The sequence below is a fragment of the Eschrichtius robustus genome, chromosome 2 (assembly GCF_028021215.1).
Source record: "Eschrichtius robustus isolate mEscRob2 chromosome 2, mEscRob2.pri, whole genome shotgun sequence".
Classification (NCBI taxonomy): Eukaryota; Metazoa; Chordata; class Mammalia; order Artiodactyla; family Eschrichtiidae; genus Eschrichtius; species Eschrichtius robustus.
The window spans coordinates 42,407,156-42,428,615 of record NC_090825.1 but is presented as its reverse complement, the minus strand read 5'-3'; the positions used below and the strand labels follow the sequence as shown (position 1 = coordinate 42,428,615).

The 21,460-nt window shown below is 35.8% G+C and overlaps 1 protein-coding gene across 1 annotated transcript in view; it reads left to right on the top strand.

Annotated features, from left to right (window-relative positions):
* The window catches only part of DHX29 (DExH-box helicase 29), a 46,545-nt gene extending 28,729 nt beyond the window's left edge, over positions 1-17,816 (top strand). Inside the window, exons 15-27 of the mRNA XM_068535341.1 lie at positions 604-748; positions 873-990; positions 2,004-2,088; positions 3,623-3,711; positions 4,671-4,799; positions 4,889-4,964; positions 5,677-5,901; positions 6,995-7,131; positions 7,539-7,632; positions 12,389-12,691; positions 13,484-13,615; positions 14,751-14,847; positions 17,552-17,816. Coding sequence (XP_068391442.1) covers positions 604-748; positions 873-990; positions 2,004-2,088; positions 3,623-3,711; positions 4,671-4,799; positions 4,889-4,964; positions 5,677-5,901; positions 6,995-7,131; positions 7,539-7,632; positions 12,389-12,691; positions 13,484-13,615; positions 14,751-14,847; positions 17,552-17,598 — 1,677 coding nt within the window. The 3' untranslated portion in view covers positions 17,599-17,816. The remainder of the gene's footprint in view (positions 1-603; positions 749-872; positions 991-2,003; positions 2,089-3,622; positions 3,712-4,670; positions 4,800-4,888; positions 4,965-5,676; positions 5,902-6,994; positions 7,132-7,538; positions 7,633-12,388; positions 12,692-13,483; positions 13,616-14,750; positions 14,848-17,551) is intronic.
* Positions 17,817-21,460: the final 3,644 nt, after the last annotated feature.

Below are 21,460 nucleotides of genomic sequence, written 5' to 3'. Positions count from 1 at the left end.
TACACAGTATTTTCATTATATCCACAATATTTCATTCATCTAATGGAAGCACAAAGTAGAAGTTACTTTATCCTTTAGTTAAGCAGATAAACCAAGGAAGCAAAAACTAAAATCTTTCCCTGAAACTGCAGAGATAGAAATTAGAAACTAAAGAAAGACTTTAAAAAATTAAAAGTAGTATTTCAAAGGAGATGATTGGAATTCAGCAACCAAAATAGAATCTAGAAGGAATGAGGCAGGTGTAAATTACTTAATAAAGTTATTATTACCTCTCTTGGCCAGGCTGCTTTTCAGCTGCCACAGAACAATGCATCCATTGTTCTGTTTTTCTTCATTTCTTTTTTAATTTAGGGTTTACATGCCAAGATAAGAAGGTTTGCTATACTTAAGCGGGCTGTATGAAATGAAATTAATAGGAGAGATGAAATTTTATAATACTTTAATTCTGTTAAAAATTGTATTCTTGCTATATTTTAACAAAATAATAGTGACAATGAGAAAAATACAGATTTGAATGAATGCAAATAGCTCCTTTTTTCCTTCTTTGTCTTATAAAAATACATAATATTTTTGTTCAGCTTTTTCTGATTGTGTTTCTTTTAGGAATACATCCCAGTTCAGACTGGAACAAGTGATGATTTAAATCCATTTTACCAAAAGTACAGCAACCGCACTCAGCATGCTATTCTCTACATGAATCCTCATAAAATCAACCTGGATCTCATTTTGGAACTTCTTACATATTTAGGTATGTATCTATTTCTAATGTGTCTCCATTTGTTTTGATAAAACTTTTCTAACTGGAGATGTTCTATTAATATCTTATACGCTGTTCCTTATTTTTGAATATTGTATCTTTTTAAAAATTTCAGACAGAAGTCCCCAGTTCAAAAATGTTGAAGGAGCAGTACTGATCTTTTTACCAGGCCTTGCTCATATTCAACAGTTGTATGATCTCTTATCAACTGACAGAAGATTTTTTTCAGAACGGTAACTACAAATCTTCATTATATTCCTGGTAGTTTTAAAACAGAAAAATGTTTCGCACATTAAAACTCTTGATCAGAACTTTCAAAGTCTTTTCACCTTTAGTTAAAATTGTCCATGGCAAAGCTCTTTATTTTCTTTTAACATTTCTATTATAGCATTTTATCTACTAAAATTTTTAGGTACTATTTCTACATTTATTTTATTTTCTCAATATGATTAAGCAGAGGGAATCCTGTGGTTAAGAGTAAGATGGTGACTCCCCTCCCCAGCACACTGGATGGTGCAAAACCCTAACAGCATTGCAGTTTATCATCCATACATTTTTTTTTTTAAATATCTTTGAAGCACTTTTTTTTTCTTTTTAATAAATTTATTTATTTATTTATTTTTGGCTGCGTTGGGTCTTCGTTGCTGCGTGTGGGCTTTCCTCTAGTTGCGGCGAGCAGGGGCTACTCTTCGGTGCGGTGTGCTGGCTTCTCGTTGCGGTGGCTTCTCTTGTTGCAGAGCACGGTCTCTAGGTGCACGGGCTTCAGTAGCTGTGGCTTGTGGACTCTAGAGCGCAGGCTCAGTAGTTGTGGCACACGGGCTTAGTTGCTCCAGGTTATGTGGGATCTTCCCGGACTAGGGTTCGAACCCGTGACCCCTGCATTGGCAGGTGGATTCTTAACCACTGTGCCACCAGGGAAGCCCATCCATACATATTGAATTGGCTTTTTACTATGCCTGTTTTGATACAGTTATTACCGCTGTTATGGTTATAACTTCAGCATCAGAATACATTTTTAAAATTCTTTAAACCCTACATTCCATATAATTCATTCATATTAAGTTTTTTCTCTTTGATGAGTATATATGGGGTTTCATTGTACCATTTTCAGAACTTCTGTGTGTGTTTAAAATTTTTCATAATAAAAAATTTAAAAATTGCTTTCTATTTGCAAATAAATTTTGTTATTCTTTGCAGTGTCTTCTAAAGAGAAACTCTTGCTAAGAACTATGATTTTAACTTTCAGATATAAAGTGATAGCTCTGCATTCTATTCTTTCAACTCAAGATCAAGCTGCAGCATTCACACTTCCTCCTCAAGGAGTCAGGAAGGTAAAATTCAGTACAGCAAATTTATATGTGATCCAACTGAGAATATTTCATAAAAGTGTTATGACTTTTTATCATCAAAGACAGTTGTTAATATTAAGTGCCTTATAGTGCATGCAGACTCCAGGTGCTCGGCAGCTTAACATAATCAAAAGTGAACCCAATATTAAAATTCAATTTATATTAGGTGTTTATGTTTATATTATATGTTATTAATAACTTTAGGGGAGTGGTAGTTTAAAAATATGGCATGGATGTTGCTTATGAAAAGAAAAATTACTACTATTCCTTAAAGAAGATATCACAAAGGATGTTGGATATCAGGAGCTACTTGAATCCTGGGAGGATTCTTTTTTGTTCTCTTTGCTACTCATCCCTGATAATTTTTGCAATACAGAGACCATTAGGTTAGGAAACAATCTAAGTATTTTCATCGTCTCCTCTGTTCGGATGCTGAACGAAGAGATACTTGGCAAAGAGAGTTTCTCAGACTTTGACCCTCTCTTAGGCGGGGGGCAAAAAAGAGCACAATGTAGAAACTCTGGGGAACACAGAGCTCCCAGCAAGAGCCTGCACTCTAATGCAGGAGGCCTGGGTTCTTGTCCCTAAGCTGCTGCCATGTCTGTGACCTTTGGCAACCCACTCAGCTTCCTTTCTCATCTTTAAACAGGAGCTGGATTAAACTTACGGTTTTCTAACTGTGCTCTGAAAACTCCAGGGGTTCAGAGGCTGTGTGCTCTGATCTGTAACATTTGGCTTCCCTGTAACATTTTGTCTTAAGAAAAGGATTCCACCTCTAAAAACTTCGATCACCTAGGTCCCATCTAAATCTTAATAATCTGGGTTCTGTTTCCTAGGATAAATGAGTAAGAAAAGCAAGCATTCAGTATTGAGATAGAGTGATAATATATTGAATTTGACCTAGAATTTCCTAAATGTTTTACCTCCAAAGACTCAACAGAAAAAAAAAAAGAAGAAACAAACAAAAAAGCCACAAGAAGATTGCACTATTCAGCCATCACCATTAAGAAATTTTGAGCTAGAAAGGGACTTAAGAAGTCATCTATTTTTCTACCTTGTAATTTGCAGGTCAGGTAATTGGAGGCCAGAGAGGTAAAATGACTTGCCCAGGTCACAAAGCTAATAAGTAGCAGAGCCAGGGCAACAACCCACCAGTTCTTCTTACTGAAGAACTATTACTTTTTTATCTACTTAACTGTGAAGTTTCTGCTGAGCAGTCTCCATTCTCTGATCCAATTTCCCATTCCATGTATGTCATTTTTAAGATGACTGACTAGAATTAGGGGACTGGTATTTTTGTTGGAATAAGAATCTATAACTTTAATTAATAAGCTAAGGTGATAAAATTAATTAGAGCAAATTTAAATTACACAGTAATAGCAATTAGATTGTGAATTTTTGTAAATAAAATTGTAATTCATTTTTTAAAATTCATTGGTTAAACTATCCAAAGGAGTTTAAATGATGGCACATTGCTGAAAGTTGTTACCTAAATGTTTTGGCTTTTTATTTTCAGATTGTTTTAGCAACAAATATTGCAGAGACGGGTATCACTATTCCAGATGTTGTATTTGTAATTGATACCGGAAGAACGAAAGAAAATAAGTAAGTTTGGATTTTCCAAATCAAAACATTTTTAACCTGAAAAGGGCTTGGGACTCTTGAATTCTTAGGAGACATCACAGAATCATTCCAATTTTAGTACATGTGCTGCTGAAGCAAGCATTAGATCACAGAACCATATCAGGAAAATCTCAAATGTCCTAATTCTGCCCAAAACAAAAAGTCTCAGAGAAACTGTAGGGAAGTTTAAAATGTCTGAGAATAAATGTTAAAATTCATGTCATCAGTTTTCCCATAAGTAATGTCAATGTATCGCTACTTTTAGAAAAGTGCTGAGAAAATATTCAGAACATAAATTTTTATAAATTAGTTTATAAATTAATGTTTTACAAAAGCATTATTTATGGGATTACAAAAAAAAGAGCATGAGTTTTCGAATCAGAGTTGGATTATAAATCTATGATCTATAATCTTGAGCAAGTAATATGACCATCAGTTATAATCATCAGTTTCCTCATATGTAAATGGGAAAAATTAAAATTTCATAATTGAAAGTGCCTAGTACAGTAATTGGCACATAATAGATAACTTTAACTGAATCTTCAACAGAAAGATTATTACTTTATAAATGTTTTAATGTTTATATTTCACAAATAAGGGAGACCACCTTAGTAGTCTATTGTAATCTATATACACTGTCCCTAATATTAGGAAACTTGAGCAATATTTGGAAGTGAGTGTGACTATCCAGTACAAAATAAACTCTTGATTTTTTTAATTGTACCTGTAGAGGAGGTGTTTTCAGGGTTGAACTGTATCTTGTGAAAGGTGCGTTGAATTGTAACGTTCACAGTGGCATTTCTCAAACTCTCAGAATTCTTATTGCATAATTAAGAGGCACTCTAATCTTCAACTTAATTTTAGAGTCAAATATTTCCAGTTTTTTCAGATTTTGATTTCAGTCAATTATGTACATATTCTCTCCTAAAACATTTCTCTAGGTACCATGAAAGCAGTCAGATGAGTTCTTTGGTGGAGACGTTTGTCAGCAAAGCAAGTGCTCTGCAGCGCCAGGGGAGAGCTGGGCGCGTCAGAGGTGGCTTCTGTTTCCGAATGTACACGAGAGAAAGGTATGGCGTAGCCCGGAAATTAAAAACACATAAACCAGTACAGTGTGACATTTCTGATAGTATGTATTTAGTATTATTTTATTTTTCAGATTTGAAGGCTTTATGGACTATTCTGTTCCTGAAATCTTGCGTGTGCCTTTGGAGGAATTATGTCTTCATATTATGGTAATCCCAGAGGAACTTAGATGAATTTTTTGTTCTTCACCCCTTTCTGGGCAGGCGGGTGGGACGAAGACTTAAACTTATCTTACCTTCTGTTGCTCTAGATTTTCAAGTATTTTATTTACTCTTCTTTAATAAATGCCCCCTTCCCCCATCTTTTGTAAGTAAACCCACTGTGCTTTAAGTCTGCCATAGGCACTCATAGTTTTTAGATGAAAATATAGACTCATAACCTAGACCAGTAGTTCTCAACTGGGGACGATATTGCTCACCAGGGAAAAACTGGAATGTCAAGAAACATTTTCAGTTGTCAGAACTGGGGGGAGAGGGAGACCATGCTATGGACATCTAGTGGGTCAAGGCCAGGGATGCTGCTAAACATTCTACAATGAACAGCACAGTCCCCTAAAACAGAATTATCCGGCCCCAAATAACAATAGAGCTGGACTTGAGAAATCCTAGCCTAGACCAAAGGCTTCCTACTCTGACAGATCTATAATATCCTTCAGTTCTCAGATTTTTGATTCTATAAAAGTCAGAAATGAAGAAACTAAAAATATGGACTGGAAGATCTCATCCTCTTTGCTACTCCCTTAATAGACACAGACATTTATCCTCCTTGCTTAAAATTTTACTTAAATTTAGTTCCAGTTTGACCATCTCTTTGTTAATTCTTTCTGATCACATACTAATTTATCACTTTTTCAATCTGCAGAAATGCAATCTTGGTTCTCCTGAAGATTTCCTCTCCAAAGCTTTAGATCCTCCTCAACTTCAAGTAATCAGCAATGCAATGAATTTACTCCGAAAAATTGGAGCTTGTGAACTAAATGAGCCGAAACTGACTCCATTGGGCCAACACCTTGCAGCTTTGCCTGTGAATGTCAAAATTGGCAAGATGCTTATTTTTGGTGCCATTTTTGGCTGTCTTGATCCAGTGGTAAGACAAACAACACTGCTGCTTCTTCACTGTAAATATCATTTTGGCTGGGGACGTATTAAGTTTAGAAACAAATTTTAACTTTTATTTTTTTTGACTAAACAGAATGTCTGTACTGACATTAAAACCAGGAAATCTAAATGCTTAATGAGAATTTTTGAATATTTAACTTTTTATATTTATATACAAGAAAATCATCCATTTACTAAGTGTATTGTAGGTACTATTTTGTAAAAGGGTTTTGGCTTGTCTAGACTTTTGCTATCAAACATCCCACTTGAAATATTTTTACTTAATTGAATATACAGTAAGTGATTCTTAGAGCGTTTTGAACTCCGCACGTAAGTAGAATCAAAACTTCCTTTTTTCTGAGTTACCTCTGAGCTAGCAATTACCAGCGATTCTGTTTTCTCAAATTATCTCAGAATTAACAAACTTTGTGACTCTGAATCTCTTGGCTCATATGCCTGCTCTGCCATTCCAACTTTCCAGCTATATCAAGTTGTGGCCTTTTCTGGGACTACAAATCAAGGCTGTTTGAAAATGAAATGGAGAGAGTATGACTTACTCTAGTCTCTTTTTTTCTAGTATCAGATATAGATACTCACCAGAATTGTGTTGAGTCCAAGAAATATCCTCTGCCATGACAGTTGATCTGAAAAGCTGCAACAACAACAACAAATGGGTTGTTATGTAGTCCAGATTATGTAAGAAGTCTTTAAAGAGCATTGCAGACAATGGAAATTCAGGCTAGGAGTCAAGATCCCTGAGCTGTGGTTAAGGGATTTCTTTTAACTGTGTGACAGACTATAAATCACACAAATATTCATTTTTTTAAATCTCTGATTCTGGTGGTATTACTTCCCTACCCACAAAGATGGTGTAAAAGTAAAGTGATAAATGTTTAAAATTCCATAAAATGAAACTAAAAGTAACTAATTAAAATGAAAATATGTAGCTATTATAGAACACGATAAATTGAAAAGAAACGTGCAACTTGAAAGTGCAATTGTTTTATGATTTGCTTTCTATTTCAAATCAGCTTTCAATATATACCTCTTTAATGACAAATTTTTTGGTTATTTATGGATAGGCAACACTAGCTGCAGTTATGACAGAGAAGTCTCCTTTTACCACACCAATTGGTCGAAAAGATGAAGCAGATCTTGCAAAATCAGCTTTGGCTATGGCAGATTCAGACCATCTGACGATCTACAATGCATATCTGGGGTAAAGAAATAATCTGGGTTTTGTCAGTAGGTCAAACCTGAGGGTATTTACTTTTTAAAAAAATTTATTTTTGACTTTTATTAAAAAGATACCTTTAAGATTTAAATTTATTTTTAGTTACTGCATCTGTCAAGTTGAATTATTTTAAAGATTCACATTTTTATAATCCTAAAATTTACGAATGTACTCTGTATTATTATGTGTATATTACCTTGTACTTGAAGTTATGAATGTACTGTTATACATGAACAAAAAATATCTGTATTGTAATTGAAATTCTTACATACAATTGGCTAGTTCCTAAAACTTCCTCTTTTGATATGATTATAATGTAATTAAAGCTTTGGTTAGTACATCTGAAAAAGAGTTTGGAAACATATTAAAATTTGGTCATTTTACTTATGTAGATGGAAGAAAGCACGGCAAGAAGGAGGCTATCGTTCTGAAATAGCATACTGCCGGAGGAACTTTCTTAATAGAACATCACTGTTAACCCTAGAGGTAAGTCTTAATGCAACTATCTTAATTCAGGGTCATATAGTCAAGAGGATTAATTTGGAAAAAGAAATGCCTAGGATAGTGCTTGACACATAGTAAGGGTTTAATAAACATTTGCTGAATTAATAAATTTGTGATTTTTTGTTTTGTTTATCCCAGCAGTTAACCTGTATTACACAGTGATTCAAAATAGTATGTAACAATCATAATATATTCAGGAAATGATCAAAGATGCAACATGATTTCATAGAAATAACACTAGCTTGGGAATTAGGATAGTTGTCTATTCAGCAGCTCAGCTTGGGGAAGGTTAATTAAGTCTCAGTTTCTCATTTTAAAAAATAGAATTGAATTGGGGATATTCTATAGTTTTTCTTAACTCTGATAATCAGCTGTTGTTTTTAATTATTATGGAAATTTTCAAACATACAAAATAGTATAGGGAACTCCTGGGTACTCATTTCCCACTTCCGTAATTATCAACACGTGCTCAACCTTGTTTCACTTATACTCCCGTTAATCCACTATTATATAATCTAGATTATTCTGAAGCAAATCCCAGGCGTCAGATTGTTATATGTCTCTGAAGTATAGGACTATTTTTTTCTTTAACATTACCATGCCTTAAAAAATAATTCCTTAATATCATCAACTATACAGTATTTAAATATCCCTGATTATCTCATAAATGTTTCTTTACAGCTAGTTCAAATCATGATCCACACAAGGTCCACACATTGATTGATATGTCTCAAGTTTAGTACATTTAAAGGGAAATGGTGTTTAGTGCAGACATGCTATAAAAGTATTCATAACCTCTCACACAATTCCCATAACCTCTCACATAATTCCCCTATTCTATGCTCATATTTTAAAAGGTTAAAAAATATTTTTATTCCCATATAATTTGACCAATTTTTGTGTGTGTAATTTAAAATAACTGCTGAACCTAGTACCTAAGCATCTATTAGGTGCTTAGTCAATATTTTTGAACTAATGAATAAAAACTAGATTATTAGATTAGCCTAACAGTGTACTTCTATAATGTCAGATATGCAGTAGACTTGAAGAATGCAAGAAAAAATAAATAAAAATAAAATAACTGCTGAGATGACAGCAGGGACTTTGCTAAGTGGAATAAACTTTGTCCTTCTTGAAGCAGAAAAAGGGATAAATTGAAAAAACAGATGCCTCTGGGCCAGCTGACTGGGGTTCAAGATATGGAGAGCTAATCAACACTCCTTTATCTCCACTCCACTTCCTCCCAACCTCCAAGTTGCCTCCCACCCCCTTCCTTCTATGAGCCTTTTCTTCACCTCCCCTGGGCTGCAAGGTTTTCAATCTCTTTACCAGCTTTGTGGTGTGGCAGCAACTGTCTGTTTGGTCTTTCCTCTCCTGGACTTAAAGTCCCTTAAGTCCCAAACCAGAAGCCTAAAGTAAATCGTAAATGTACACTTCACCTTTTAATCACTTGTATCCTGTTTACTTTAAAATGCTCATCCTCCCTGTAGTATTTCAGTTGATTGGCACTACTAGAGGTAGAGAAAGATTTTAGGCAACAAGTTTAGATTGTTGCCATTAATAAACTTCGTCAGAGTTCTTTAGGAAATTAAGGTGTTTCCCAGAGACAAATGAAGAAGGTTCTTGCAGTCTAGCATCAGAGTCCTCTGTAATTCTTCCTTACTGTTTTCTATGTGACCATCCTTATTGAGTAAAAATCTTGAAAGGAGAGCTACTGTGGAAGTAAATAGACTGAATGAAAATGCGTTCAGGTACATTTTTATTGCTCTCACGTTTTAGACATTCTTATTTTATGACATCTAAAGTCTTGGGAAGATAATCTATACAAAATCAGTTGATGTTACGGAATCAGATGACTCCATTTAATCCTTGACTTTCCAGTATCTTCCTCCCTAATGTAATTTGGGCTGCAGTTAACTAAAAATTTGGCATACTGTTAATCTTGTTTTAATTGATGTATGGTTGATTTACAACATAATATTCATTTCAGGTATACAGCATAGTGATTCGGTATTTTTATAGTTTATACTCCATTAAAGGTTATTACACAATAATGGCTATAACTCCCTGTGATGTACAATATATCCTAGCTGCTTGTCTGTTTTATACATACTAGTGTATATCTCTTAATTCCACATCCCTATCTTGCCCCTCCCCCTTTCCCTTCCTCCACTGGTAATCACTTGTTTGTTCTCTGTATCTGTGAGTCTCTTTCTGTTTTGCTGTATACATTTGTTTATTTTAGATTCCACAAGTAAGTGATATCATACAATATCTGTCTTTCTCTGTCTGCCTTATTTCACTAAGCATAATACTCTTTAGATCCATCCACACTGCTGCAAATGGCAGGATTTCATTTTTATTTTTACTAAAATGTTTTTTTGAATTTTATTTTTTTAATACAGCAGGTTCTTATTAGTCATCTATTGTATACATATTAGTGTATATATGTCAACCCCAGTCTCCCAGTCCATTCTACACCACCTCCGCTTTCCCCCATTGGTGTCCATACTTTTGTTCTCTACATCTGTCTCTATTTCTGCCTTGCAAACCAGTTCATCTGTACCATTTTTCTAGATTCCACATATGTGTGTTAATACGATATTTGTTTTTCTCTCTGACTTACTTCACTCTGTATGACAGTCTCTGGGTCCCTCCACGTCTCTACAAACGACCCAATTTCGTTCCTTTTTATGGCTGAGTAATATTCCATTGGGTATATGTACCACATCTTCTTTATCCATTCGTCTGTCGATAGGCATTTAGGTTGCTTCCATGACCTGGCTGTTGTAAATAGTGCTGCAATGAACATTGGGGTGCATGTGTCTTTCTGAATTACAGTTTTCTCCAGATATATGCCCAGTAGTGGGATTGCTGGGTCATATGATAATTCTATTTTTAGTTTTTTAAGGAACCTCCATACTGTTCTCCATAGTAGCTGTATCAATTTACATTCCCACCAACAGTGCAAGAGGGTTCCCTTTTCTCCACACCCTCTCCAGCATTTGTTGTTTGTAGATTTTCTGATGATGGCCATTCTGACCGGTATGAGGTGATACCTCATTATAGTTTTGATTTGCATTTCTCTAATAATTAGTGATGTTGAGCAGCTTTTCATGTGCCTCTTGGCCATCTGTATGTCTTCTTTGGAGAAATGTCCGTTTAGGTCTTCTGCCCATTTTTTGATTGGGTTGTTTGTTTTTTTAATATTGAGCTACGTGAGCTGTTTATATATTTTGGAGGTTAATCCTTTGTCCGTTGATTCGTTTGCAAATATTTTCTCCCATTCTGAGGGTTGTCTTTTCGTCTTTCGTCTAAAATTTTACTATAATATTAGATATTTATGGAACTTGAGGAATATAGTAATATATTAAGACATTTCTTCACAAGTATTGGCTGGTGCTAAACTTGAAAATAAACTGATATATTAATAAAATGCATAATCTGAACAGTTGGCTAAACTAACAAGATATTATTTATACAAAGACTAATGCACAAAAATATATACTTTTTAAACAAGTAAATTTATTAATTTATTTTTGGTTGCATTGGGTCTTCGTTGCTGTGCGCAGGCTTTCTCTAGTTGCAGTGAGCGGGGGCCCCTCTTCGTTGTGGTGTGTGGGCTTCTCATTGCGGTGGCCTCTCTTGTTGCGGAGCACAGGCTCTAGGAGCGTGGGCTTCAGTAGTTGTGGCATGCAGGCTCAGTATTTGTGGCTCGCAGCTCTAGAGCACAGGCTCAGTAGTTGTGGCGCATGGGCTTCATTGCTCTGCGGCATGTGGGATCTTCCCGGACCAGGGCTCGAACCTGTGTCTCCTGCGTTGGCAGGTGGATTCTTAACCACTGTGCCACCAGGGAAGCCCAAGATATATACTTTATGCTGCTGGCTTTACTTAGGAATATGATGGACTAGGAAAATACTTAACAAATATTAATATTTATAATAAGGCTAAAAATGAAAAATTTTAGCATGCCAAATTTCCACAAAGGCTGTTTTTAATTGAGGTATAGTTGATTTACAGTATTAATAAGTTTCAGGTGTATCACAGTGATTCACAAATTTTAAAGATTATGGTTCATTTATAGTTATTATAAAATATTGGGTGTATTCCATGTGCTGGCAATATATCCTTGTAACTTACTTATTTTATACATAGTAGTTTGTACCTCTTAGTCCCCTATCCCTATCTTGCCCCTCCCTCCTTCCCTCTCCCCACTGGTAACCACTAGTTTGTTCTCTATGTCTGTGAGTCTGTTTCTTTTGTGTTATATTCACTAGTTTTATTTTTTAGATTCCACGTATAAGTGACAACACACAGTATTTGTCTTTCTCTGTCTGACATATTTCACTAAGCATAATGCCCTCCAGGTCCATCCAAGTTGTAGCAAATGGCAAAAATTCATTCTTTTTTTATGGTTAAGTAATATTCCATTGTATATACATACATCATCTTCTTTATCCATTTGTCTATTGATGGACATTTGGGTTTTTTCCATATCTTGGCTATTTTAAATGGTGCTGCTATGAACATTGCAGTTCATGTATCTTTTCGAGTTAGTGTTTTTGTTTTTTCCGGATATATGCCCAGGAGTGAGATTGCTGGATCATGTCGTAATTCTGTTTTTAGCTTTTTGGCATCCTGTCAATTTTGATAGGAAACAGTAATATAAAATACAAGGTTGGTTGGCACCTTCTCTATTTTAATTATGATCTTGTCTCTTTTCAACAAACCAATCCAGGATGTAAAGCAGGAGTTAATAAAGTTGGTTAAGGCAGCAGGCTTTTTATCATCTACAACTTCCAGTGGCTTGGAAGGAAACAGAGCCTCACAGACCCTTTCCTTCCAAGAAATTGCCCTTCTTAAAGCTGTACTTACTGCTGGACTGTATGACAATGTGGGGAAGATAATCTATACAAAATCAGTTGACGTTACAGAAAAATTGGCTTGCATTGTGGAGACAGCCCAAGGCAAAGCACAAGTACATCCATCCTCAGTAAATCGAGATTTGCAAACTTATGGATGGCTTTTATACCAGGAGAAGGTAAAGTACTCATTCTTAAATTCCAATATTCAGGGCATTATTCTAGAAATCAGTTATAAGAAATTAGGATGCCCAGCAGATATCGTATTTGGTTCTTAAATTGAGCTATTCATGTTTGTTTATATTCGAAATCAAGATGTACATGGTTTCTCAACAAAAACATGTAACATGTCTTTTTTCCACATTTCCAAATAAGGGAGATATGGGATGGGATAGAACTATATATGATGTGGCAACAGTTTGAGTCACAGTGCAACCTAAGATAATTTAATAGCAAATATTTGTAGATTACAATTAAAACAGTCAGCCTTTTGAATCATAGCTCATTAAATAAAGATCCATAATTTCAAGCATTGGCTTGAATAACTCCCAGCATATCATCAAACTTAAATGTGTAAAACGTGACAAATTCCTGACTAATGGCCATTGCTGAACCTTGCTTTAGAAACCAGACACTCTGAAACTTAATCATAATTTTATTGTTGCATTAATTATTTAACAGCATTAGCATAAAATTGCTTGTTCGTAGTCTCATTTATGTTCAAGGTATATAATTCAGCCTTACAATTAATGTTTAAAATCCTTTTAATAGCATAAATGCACAGGTGGTGACTCTGATTATTATAAAATTGACAAATTATGCACATAAGAGAATGTAGACATGTAGCTTTATAAAACCTGACTTAAAATATATAGTAGCAAATTATAGAAAAATGCTTACATGAAACAGATAAATGAATTTTTTATATTTTTAGGCTGTAAAGTGTTTTTTTCCTCTCTGTTTTTATGCAGATACGGTATGCCCGAGTATATTTGAGGGAAACTACCCTAATAACCCCTTTTCCAGTTTTACTTTTTGGTGGTGACATAGAAGTTCAACACCGGGAACGTCTTCTCTCTGTTGATGGCTGGATCTATTTTCAGGTACATGCTACAACTGATCTTATTGATTATATTAAAATTTCTACTTCCAGTACCACTGAGGTAGTTTTTTTTAAAATTTTATTGGAGTTTGCATAACTTCTTCCAATAATTTGACTTAAAATAGAAGACTTACTTATTTTATCTTGCCTATATATATGGTTTTAAATCTGTTTAATTTGAAAATCAAATTATATTGCTATTACAGATTTCATTTATTGTCAGTAATAATTATAATTTGCCATGTGTTGTATACTTCAGTAGTTAACTTTACATGGATTATCCCTAATTTAATACCCTAACAGTCTTGTTAGATAATTTCTGTAGTTTCTTTCTATAGACAAGGCACTTAAGCTCAGTGAGAAGTTAAATAACTTACCTAGGTTACATGGATTGTTAATGGTAGAGCAAGGTTTAAACCTAGAACTATCTGATCCTCAAACTCATGCTCCTTCCACTATATTGTGCCACCTGTAAAGAGACACAGATTCATAGCTTAAATGCATATTGTCACATTCTTCATTCTTCTCTGGAAAAATTAGACCAACCGGTGCTACCGGCAATAAGTCTATTTCTCTGTAACTCATCAACATTGACCAGTTTAAGCAAATCTAATACATTCTGCTGATATACCATGATAGCTGTTTGTCTAAGACTGGAGATGTAAATTTTAAAGGCAACTTAAAAAATAGGTGCAGTTCTCACAAAGAGGCTGAGGTGGTAGTAGAGTTCTATAACTGGATTGTGGTGATGGTTGCACAACTCTATAAATTAACTAAAAATCATTGGATTGTATACAATGAGTAAATTTTTTATAATCTATAAATTATACCTCAATAAAGCTTTCTTTAAAAATTCCATTTTAAAAACTGTAGTAAGAGAAGAAAACAAACAATTGAAATAATGGTTGCTTTATTTTGGAAAGAGATCAAATTTATGGGTACTTAATAAGGAAATTGAAGTTTATGTATCTTAGCTACAGGAAGTGATTTATTTATATTTTTCCCATAACGTTTTATATTAAAGTCAAGATGTGCTAAAGCATATTGTAAGGTATACATGCTTACTTTGATTTTATTTAAACATATTCCCACTCCCTGGGATTAACATTGTTCAATTTGTTATCTCCTCTCAATAGGCACCTGTTAAGATAGCTGTCATTTTCAAGCAGCTAAGAATTCTCATTGATTCTGTTTTAAGAAAAAAGCTTGAAAATCCTAAGATGTCCCTTGAAAGTAAGTGTTTGATTATAATGTAGGTAGAAAACAGTATACTTTTAAACACTGGCATACACTATAGCTCATTGAGGCTTAAATTCCATGTGATTAAAAATTACTTTAATAAAATTTATTTTATGCTGAATTCCATCAGACACAGACAGTTCTTCATTATTCACAATCTAGTTATTCTCTTAAGATTCTTCTGGTTTACTCCTTCCTCTTCTATGCTTCACTTCTAAACTTCTGGTCATTTCACAGAAAAAGGATGATAAAACTGAGCATTTGTAATTTTGCTACTAGTTTACATACTAGTAAACTAGTGATAGTTATTATAAAAAATAAGAAAGAGGGACTTTCTCTGAGGTTCCCAGCATGTTTTCTCTACCATTCTCACAAATGCAGAGCTGTTAGTCTGTATAAAATACGTACATTATCCTTCAACAGAAATCTGCAGTGGACACCTGAGTTGCCACTTAGTCTGGTATAGTGTTTCCCAAACTTGCCAAATAATCAGAATTATCCTGGCAGTTGTTAAAAGTACAAAGTCCAAAGACCTACTCCAGGCATACTGAATCTCCTCTGTGGGAGAGGCCTATGGCCATGTTATTATTTTGTAATCTCTTTTAATCTGTAACACTTCCCCTCTACTACCCTCCCCATTTTAAAATTTTTAATAAACTAGGTTATTTTTCTGGTAGAATTTCTGACATTTAGGATTTGGGTGGTTGCATCTTCATGCTTTGATTTAATGTGTTTCTCTGTCTCTCTCTTTTTTTTTTTTAATAAATTTATTTATTTTATTTATTTGAATTTGGCTGCATTGGGTCTTCGTTGCTGCGCGTGGGCTTTCTCTAGTTGCGGCGAATGGGGGGTACTCGTCTTTGCGGTGCACGGGCTTCTCATTGCGGTGGCTTCTCTTGTTGGGGAGCACGGGCTCTAGGCGGGCGGGCTTCAGTAGTTGTGGCGCGTGGGCTTCAGTAGTTGTGGCTCGTGGGCTTTAGAGCGCAGGCTCAGTAGTTGTGGTGCATGGGCTTAGTTGCTCCGCAGCATGTGAGATCTTCCCGGACCAGGGCTCGAACCCGTGTCCCCTGCGTTGGCAGGCGGATTCTTAACCACTACACCACCAGGGAAGTCCCTCTGTTTCTTATATTTCCTGTAAACTGGTAGTTATATCTAGAGAGTTGATTAGAATCAGATTTTCAGGAAAAGAATATTTTTTGGTTGGTGCTATATTCCTCTCATTGCATCACATCAGTTTGGTTTTCCTGCTTTTAATGATGTTAAGAATTGATTTATTTGTTCAATGTGATTATATTTAACAAGTATCCCAGTTAATTCTCATAGTTAGGCAAGGTGGGGAGCTACTGGTCTAGTGCTACTACCCTGAAGCCTCACATTCTATGTTTATTTGCATAACTGAAGGTGAATGAATAAGCGCTAAACTGTATTAGTTTTCCTATACTGCTGGAAACTTAGATCAGGTCTTGACATATTAAGAGATGTGAGCTCTTTTCTTGAGGAACTTTGTGCACTACAACTCAGCCTTAGAAAAAATTACATTATGTAAAGGACAGGTTGAACCTCAACTTTTAAATTAAGAAAAATGAATTTTAAAATGATTTCACTGTTTCTCTTTGCCATAAAAGAGAAAGCAGAACTTGCCGTCTGATGAAGCATATATTTTTGACTTAGGGGGGAGGATAAAGTACATTAGTGTCCTCTTTCTGGACTTTATAATAAGAAAAGTTGGGATATAACACCAAGCTGTTGAAAAAGAAATAACTGAAGTTACTCTTGTACTTTCTTTTACTCTACTCTTCCTCAGACTAAAAATCATGGTTCTTTCTAGACCTGCCGTGTTCCCCTTGCAGCAGGTGACCTTTCTTTTCCTTTTCCTTTTTTTAAAATGCCACTGTAGCCTCTGGGAACCAGAGTGTCAGGCCATGGGCCCCGTTATCAGAATTCTCCATTGCAATCATTGAACCATAGACCATTCTCTTACTGAAGTATCTAATAAGATACAGAATTTCAGTCTTGGAGCCCTGATAATTACAATTATCCAGAGAGTAGTTAGGAAGTCACAATATCAGACCAACTGTTTAAAAGTGGAAGCAGCTGTTAAAACCTCTAGCAAATAATGTAGCCTCTATTGGTCTATTCATCAGATTAATTGGTGTTTGATTCCTTTGTTGTGTGGAGAGGTCTGTCACTTTGCCATTGACACCTCTCCAAGAGCACTTCCCACTTAAATTTCTTTGTTTCCTTTGGACTAAACATGGAGAAATGGATAAAGAGTTCCTTATTCCTTGCCCATACTGTTGGAATCCTGACACGTTCTGAAGTATATGGAAGAGTCAAAAAGCCTTTAGTATATTTGAGCCAGGTGAAAAAGTTAGGAAACTTCTGTCTTAAAAGAATTTTTAAGGAAATAATTCCTTATAGAGGACCAACAGTTATATCACATCATCTCTTCAGGCCTTTGCCTACTTTTTATCAAAGTAGGTGTAATACAACTATAATGATAATTAAAATAATATTTGTAGGGCAACAAATTATATTAGAGAGGCATCTCTAGTTTTACAGTGAATATTGCTGTTAATTCTGTATTCTAATTTAAAAGAATCTTTTAATGAAGTATATCTGAGGTTTACATGTGTATATATTGGAAAATTAGTCAGTGATGAATTTATTCATGGGAGTTTTTTCTCCTTCCATCCAGATGACAAGATTCTACAGATCATTACCGAATTGATAAAAACAGAATAATAATTGAAACTGAAATTCATGGTCAACTGCTTTAAAAATTAAGATGAAGACAAAGTCATGAAATTATGTGAAAATGGACCATCCCATTAAGTATTTCAGTACTTAAAATGTTGGTACTAGCCATAAGGTAAAGGTGGCAGAAAAAAGCACATACTTTAAACGTGTAATTTTCTAATTTCTTTTTAATGATGATTATTCTCAATGTATTTGCCACTACATTTACAATAAATTCTTTGGTATCATCCATGTTGTATACATCATTATGTGCCTTATGGGCAAGGTCTGTGTCTATAGTATCTATAACTTTGTGTTGTGATTCTCTTTGTACCCACCTCATCCTCTCTCTCAGTCCTTGATGTCTAGAGAGTTTAGACCTTCTTGACCCAGAGGAGGAAATGAGCTCCAAAACCAGTTGTAATTGAATTTCCACAAAAAGGAACAACTTCACTTATTTAATATTTGATACTCAAAGTCAAAACCTAATAAGGTATACACTATTAATAGATGCCACCTATATCAGTAACATTCACTAAGTACAAAGACATAGTACTGGAGGATAGGCAGCTATAGCTAATGCTACTGTCAACTCAGGGATGAGTAGCTTGCACCATTCTCCTCAATCATAAGCTTTGATATCACTGCTCTTGAACCCTTTTTCTACCAATAATTGGATTGATAAGGTCGGTAACTTTGAGATAGTAAAACATGCTTAGAAATTTTTCAGTGGTTTCATTTGTTTCACTTACTGAGTATCTTTGAAACTCCATCTTGATTATGTAGAGGAATTTTCCGTCAAGATTGTTAAGGAACTTAAAGTATATTTTTGTGTAAACCAAAGGCAGAAATTGTATCTGAGGGACAAAAGATTAGAATTGAGTAGGAACGGAGTCTAATTGCTTGACTCTCATAGTAGGCATTCAGTGAATATAGTTGACCCTTGAACAACACAGGAGTACCAACCCTCCATGCAGCTGAAAATCTGCCTGTAACTTTTGACTCCCCCAAAACTTAACTACTAACAGCCTACTGTTGGCCAGAAGTCTTACTGATAAACAGCCGATTAACATACATTTTGTATGTATTTGTATATCTAACATGCATTTTATACATTCATGACATACCTAACTTTTTCTTAATTTTTTTTTGATATTTCTAGGCTACATGGTTCATCTGCAAGTTTTTTAAATTGTTGCAAATCTTCAAAAAAACGTTCCAATGTATTTACTGAAAGAAATCTCTATAAGTGAACCCACAATACAGTTCAAAACTGTGTTGTCTAAGGGTCAACTGTATTTGTTGATGAATGAATAAAAGAAGCTGTAACTTTCACTTTATGTGCAGATGAAACTGAAAATATACTTAGTAGTTATCGGTAATTTTAGGTTTCTACTTGACAGCAAGGAGTCAAATGTGACTGTGGTTAGGAATCTCTGGCTAGTGCCATTAACAGAAATGGAAGTGTTAGGTGAAAGAGCTAGACTGGGTGCTGGAGGCAGTTCCACCTGTGACTGACGGGGACAGAGAAATTGTGGAGTCCTGCTGGTGGAACTAATGTTGATAGATTACTTTGTGCAAGCTACTGCCCAGATGTCTTTTGTTTGCTGACTCATTTAATCTTCACAACAATCCTGTTAGGTAGGTAATGCATTATCCCCATTTTACAGATGAGGAAACTGAGGCATGAGGAAGTGAAATAACTGGTCCAAGATCACACTGATAGTAAGTGGCAGAAGCATTATGGCTCTGGAGCCATTTACGTTTCTGAAATGTAACCATTCCTTTGAAAAGGTGAAACTGGCTCACATCAGGATTAGGATCATAGGGTTAGAGTCTTTCACACAGAGGTGATAGTTAACAATGTGGGAATGAAGATAATCACCAAAGGAGAGAGCAGATAGAAGATAAGTAAGGTTAAAATCTTGGAGAACTCCGTACTTCCAAGTCCATTCACTCCTTTCCATCTCCTCAGCCATCACACAGACCCACATCACCATCATCTTTCACCTATATCACTAGTAATCTCCAAACTAGGCTCTCCCCTTCTTACCCCTCTCTAATCCATTCTCTCTACAACTGTAAGAATGATCTTTTGAAAAGATATCTGTTGCTTGGCTGAATAAACCCTTTACTGGCCTCCCACTGCCCCTAAAGTATGAAGTTCTGAACATGCCTACAAAGCTCTAAGTGATCTGGACCTTGCTACCCTCCAAACTCCTCTCCACTCTCCCTCTTCTCACAGTGCTCCAGCCACACCGGACTCCTTTTGAATCCTAGAAGATGCCAAGTGCCTTTTTAATCATTTACATGTGCTGTTCTCTGCTGTTCTGGTTCTTTACCAAATAGACTTTACCTGCCCCTTTGCTATCTCCACAGACCATCCTATGGACTTCCTCACTGACCACCCTTCTGAAGTATATCTCCCCTTTTAATCACTCTTACAACACAGTACTTTTCTCAGAATGTACCATCTGCTTCTTGTCTTCTCCCACTAGACCATATGCTGCACCATGACTGTCTTCACTCGCTATTGTGTACCAGGCCCACTGCCTGGCACATCCAGGCATTCAATAAATGTCTGCTGAAGATGAATGAGGTGTGAGGAGAGGCAGGGTAGGGCGTTCTTACCGAAGTAGAGAAAGGAAAGTTTCTGGAAGCAAGAGTATTGGCAACAGATGTTACAAACTAAGAAAAGACTTCCAGATTTCATAAACAGATCAAGCTTTTGAGAGCAGTTTGAATTAAGGGTGGCGAGGAAGGACACTATAAGAGGTCCCACAGACACCTACACATTTGGTGGTTTGCTAGAAGGACTTGCAGGACTCAGAGGCTATCATTTATTGCAGAGAAAGATATATAACAGGATCATAAAGGGAAAAAGACACATCACGTGGAGTCTGGAGGAATCTACGCACAGGCCTCCTACGTGTTGTGCAATGTCTCTGCCCAGAGAAGCCTGCTGGAGACTCGGAGTCCAAGGATTTTATTGAGGGCTGGTTACAGGCACAAAGACCATAATCATAACTATCAAAATTCCAGACACCCAGAAGGAAAGCAGGCATTCAGTGCCCCAAGCAGGCAAAAGTGTTATCTGAAAAGCAAGGAACACTTCAAAAGCCAAATTCTCAGGCTCCAGCCAAGAGCCAACCCTGCAAGTAGGCCCTTCTAAAGACAGCAACCTCAGGCCTGCTATGTTAAAAACTCTTCCCTGCACAGTCACAAAGCATAATTTTTAGGGAATGAATACAAACCAAAAGGTGGTGCACCAAGTAAAGAATACTCTTTACAGATGTGATGAAGAAACAGAGAACACGTAAGAGGCTGAAGAATGAGATATTTTAGGATAGGAAAGACCCTCACTGATTTGCAGACAAAACAGAAATAACTAGCAGAGAGTAAAGATAATATTAGCATTGGAGGGAGCCCAAGAAAGGACTAAAGAAGAATACAGGGAACAACTTGGAAAGGCTTTTTGGCTTTCCCCACCCAGCAATGCTTAGTGACTTGAGGAGATAAGCCTCTAAAGTTAATAAAGGGCTTTTTTGCATTCAAGTGACCTTGGGTTCTTAGAATGAAAGAGACTGTCTCATTGAAATGGTTGACCAAAATGCTTACATACAGGCAAATGGGTCCAGAAAAAAGGCCATGGACCAAGAAAACAGGGAGAGGCTGAAAGATTAGAGGTCAGGATCTAATCCCAAATTCATTGTAAGTGAAAAGTAAGGAAACTGATTAAGGAAGAGAATTTCATAATTTAAAATCTGAGATGCAGTTGTTCCAACAACAACCCAAAGGCTTCCCTGCTGGTGGAGAGGAAAACGGAGATAAGAAACACTGAAGGTAGGTCCAGAAGCAGGATAGCCAG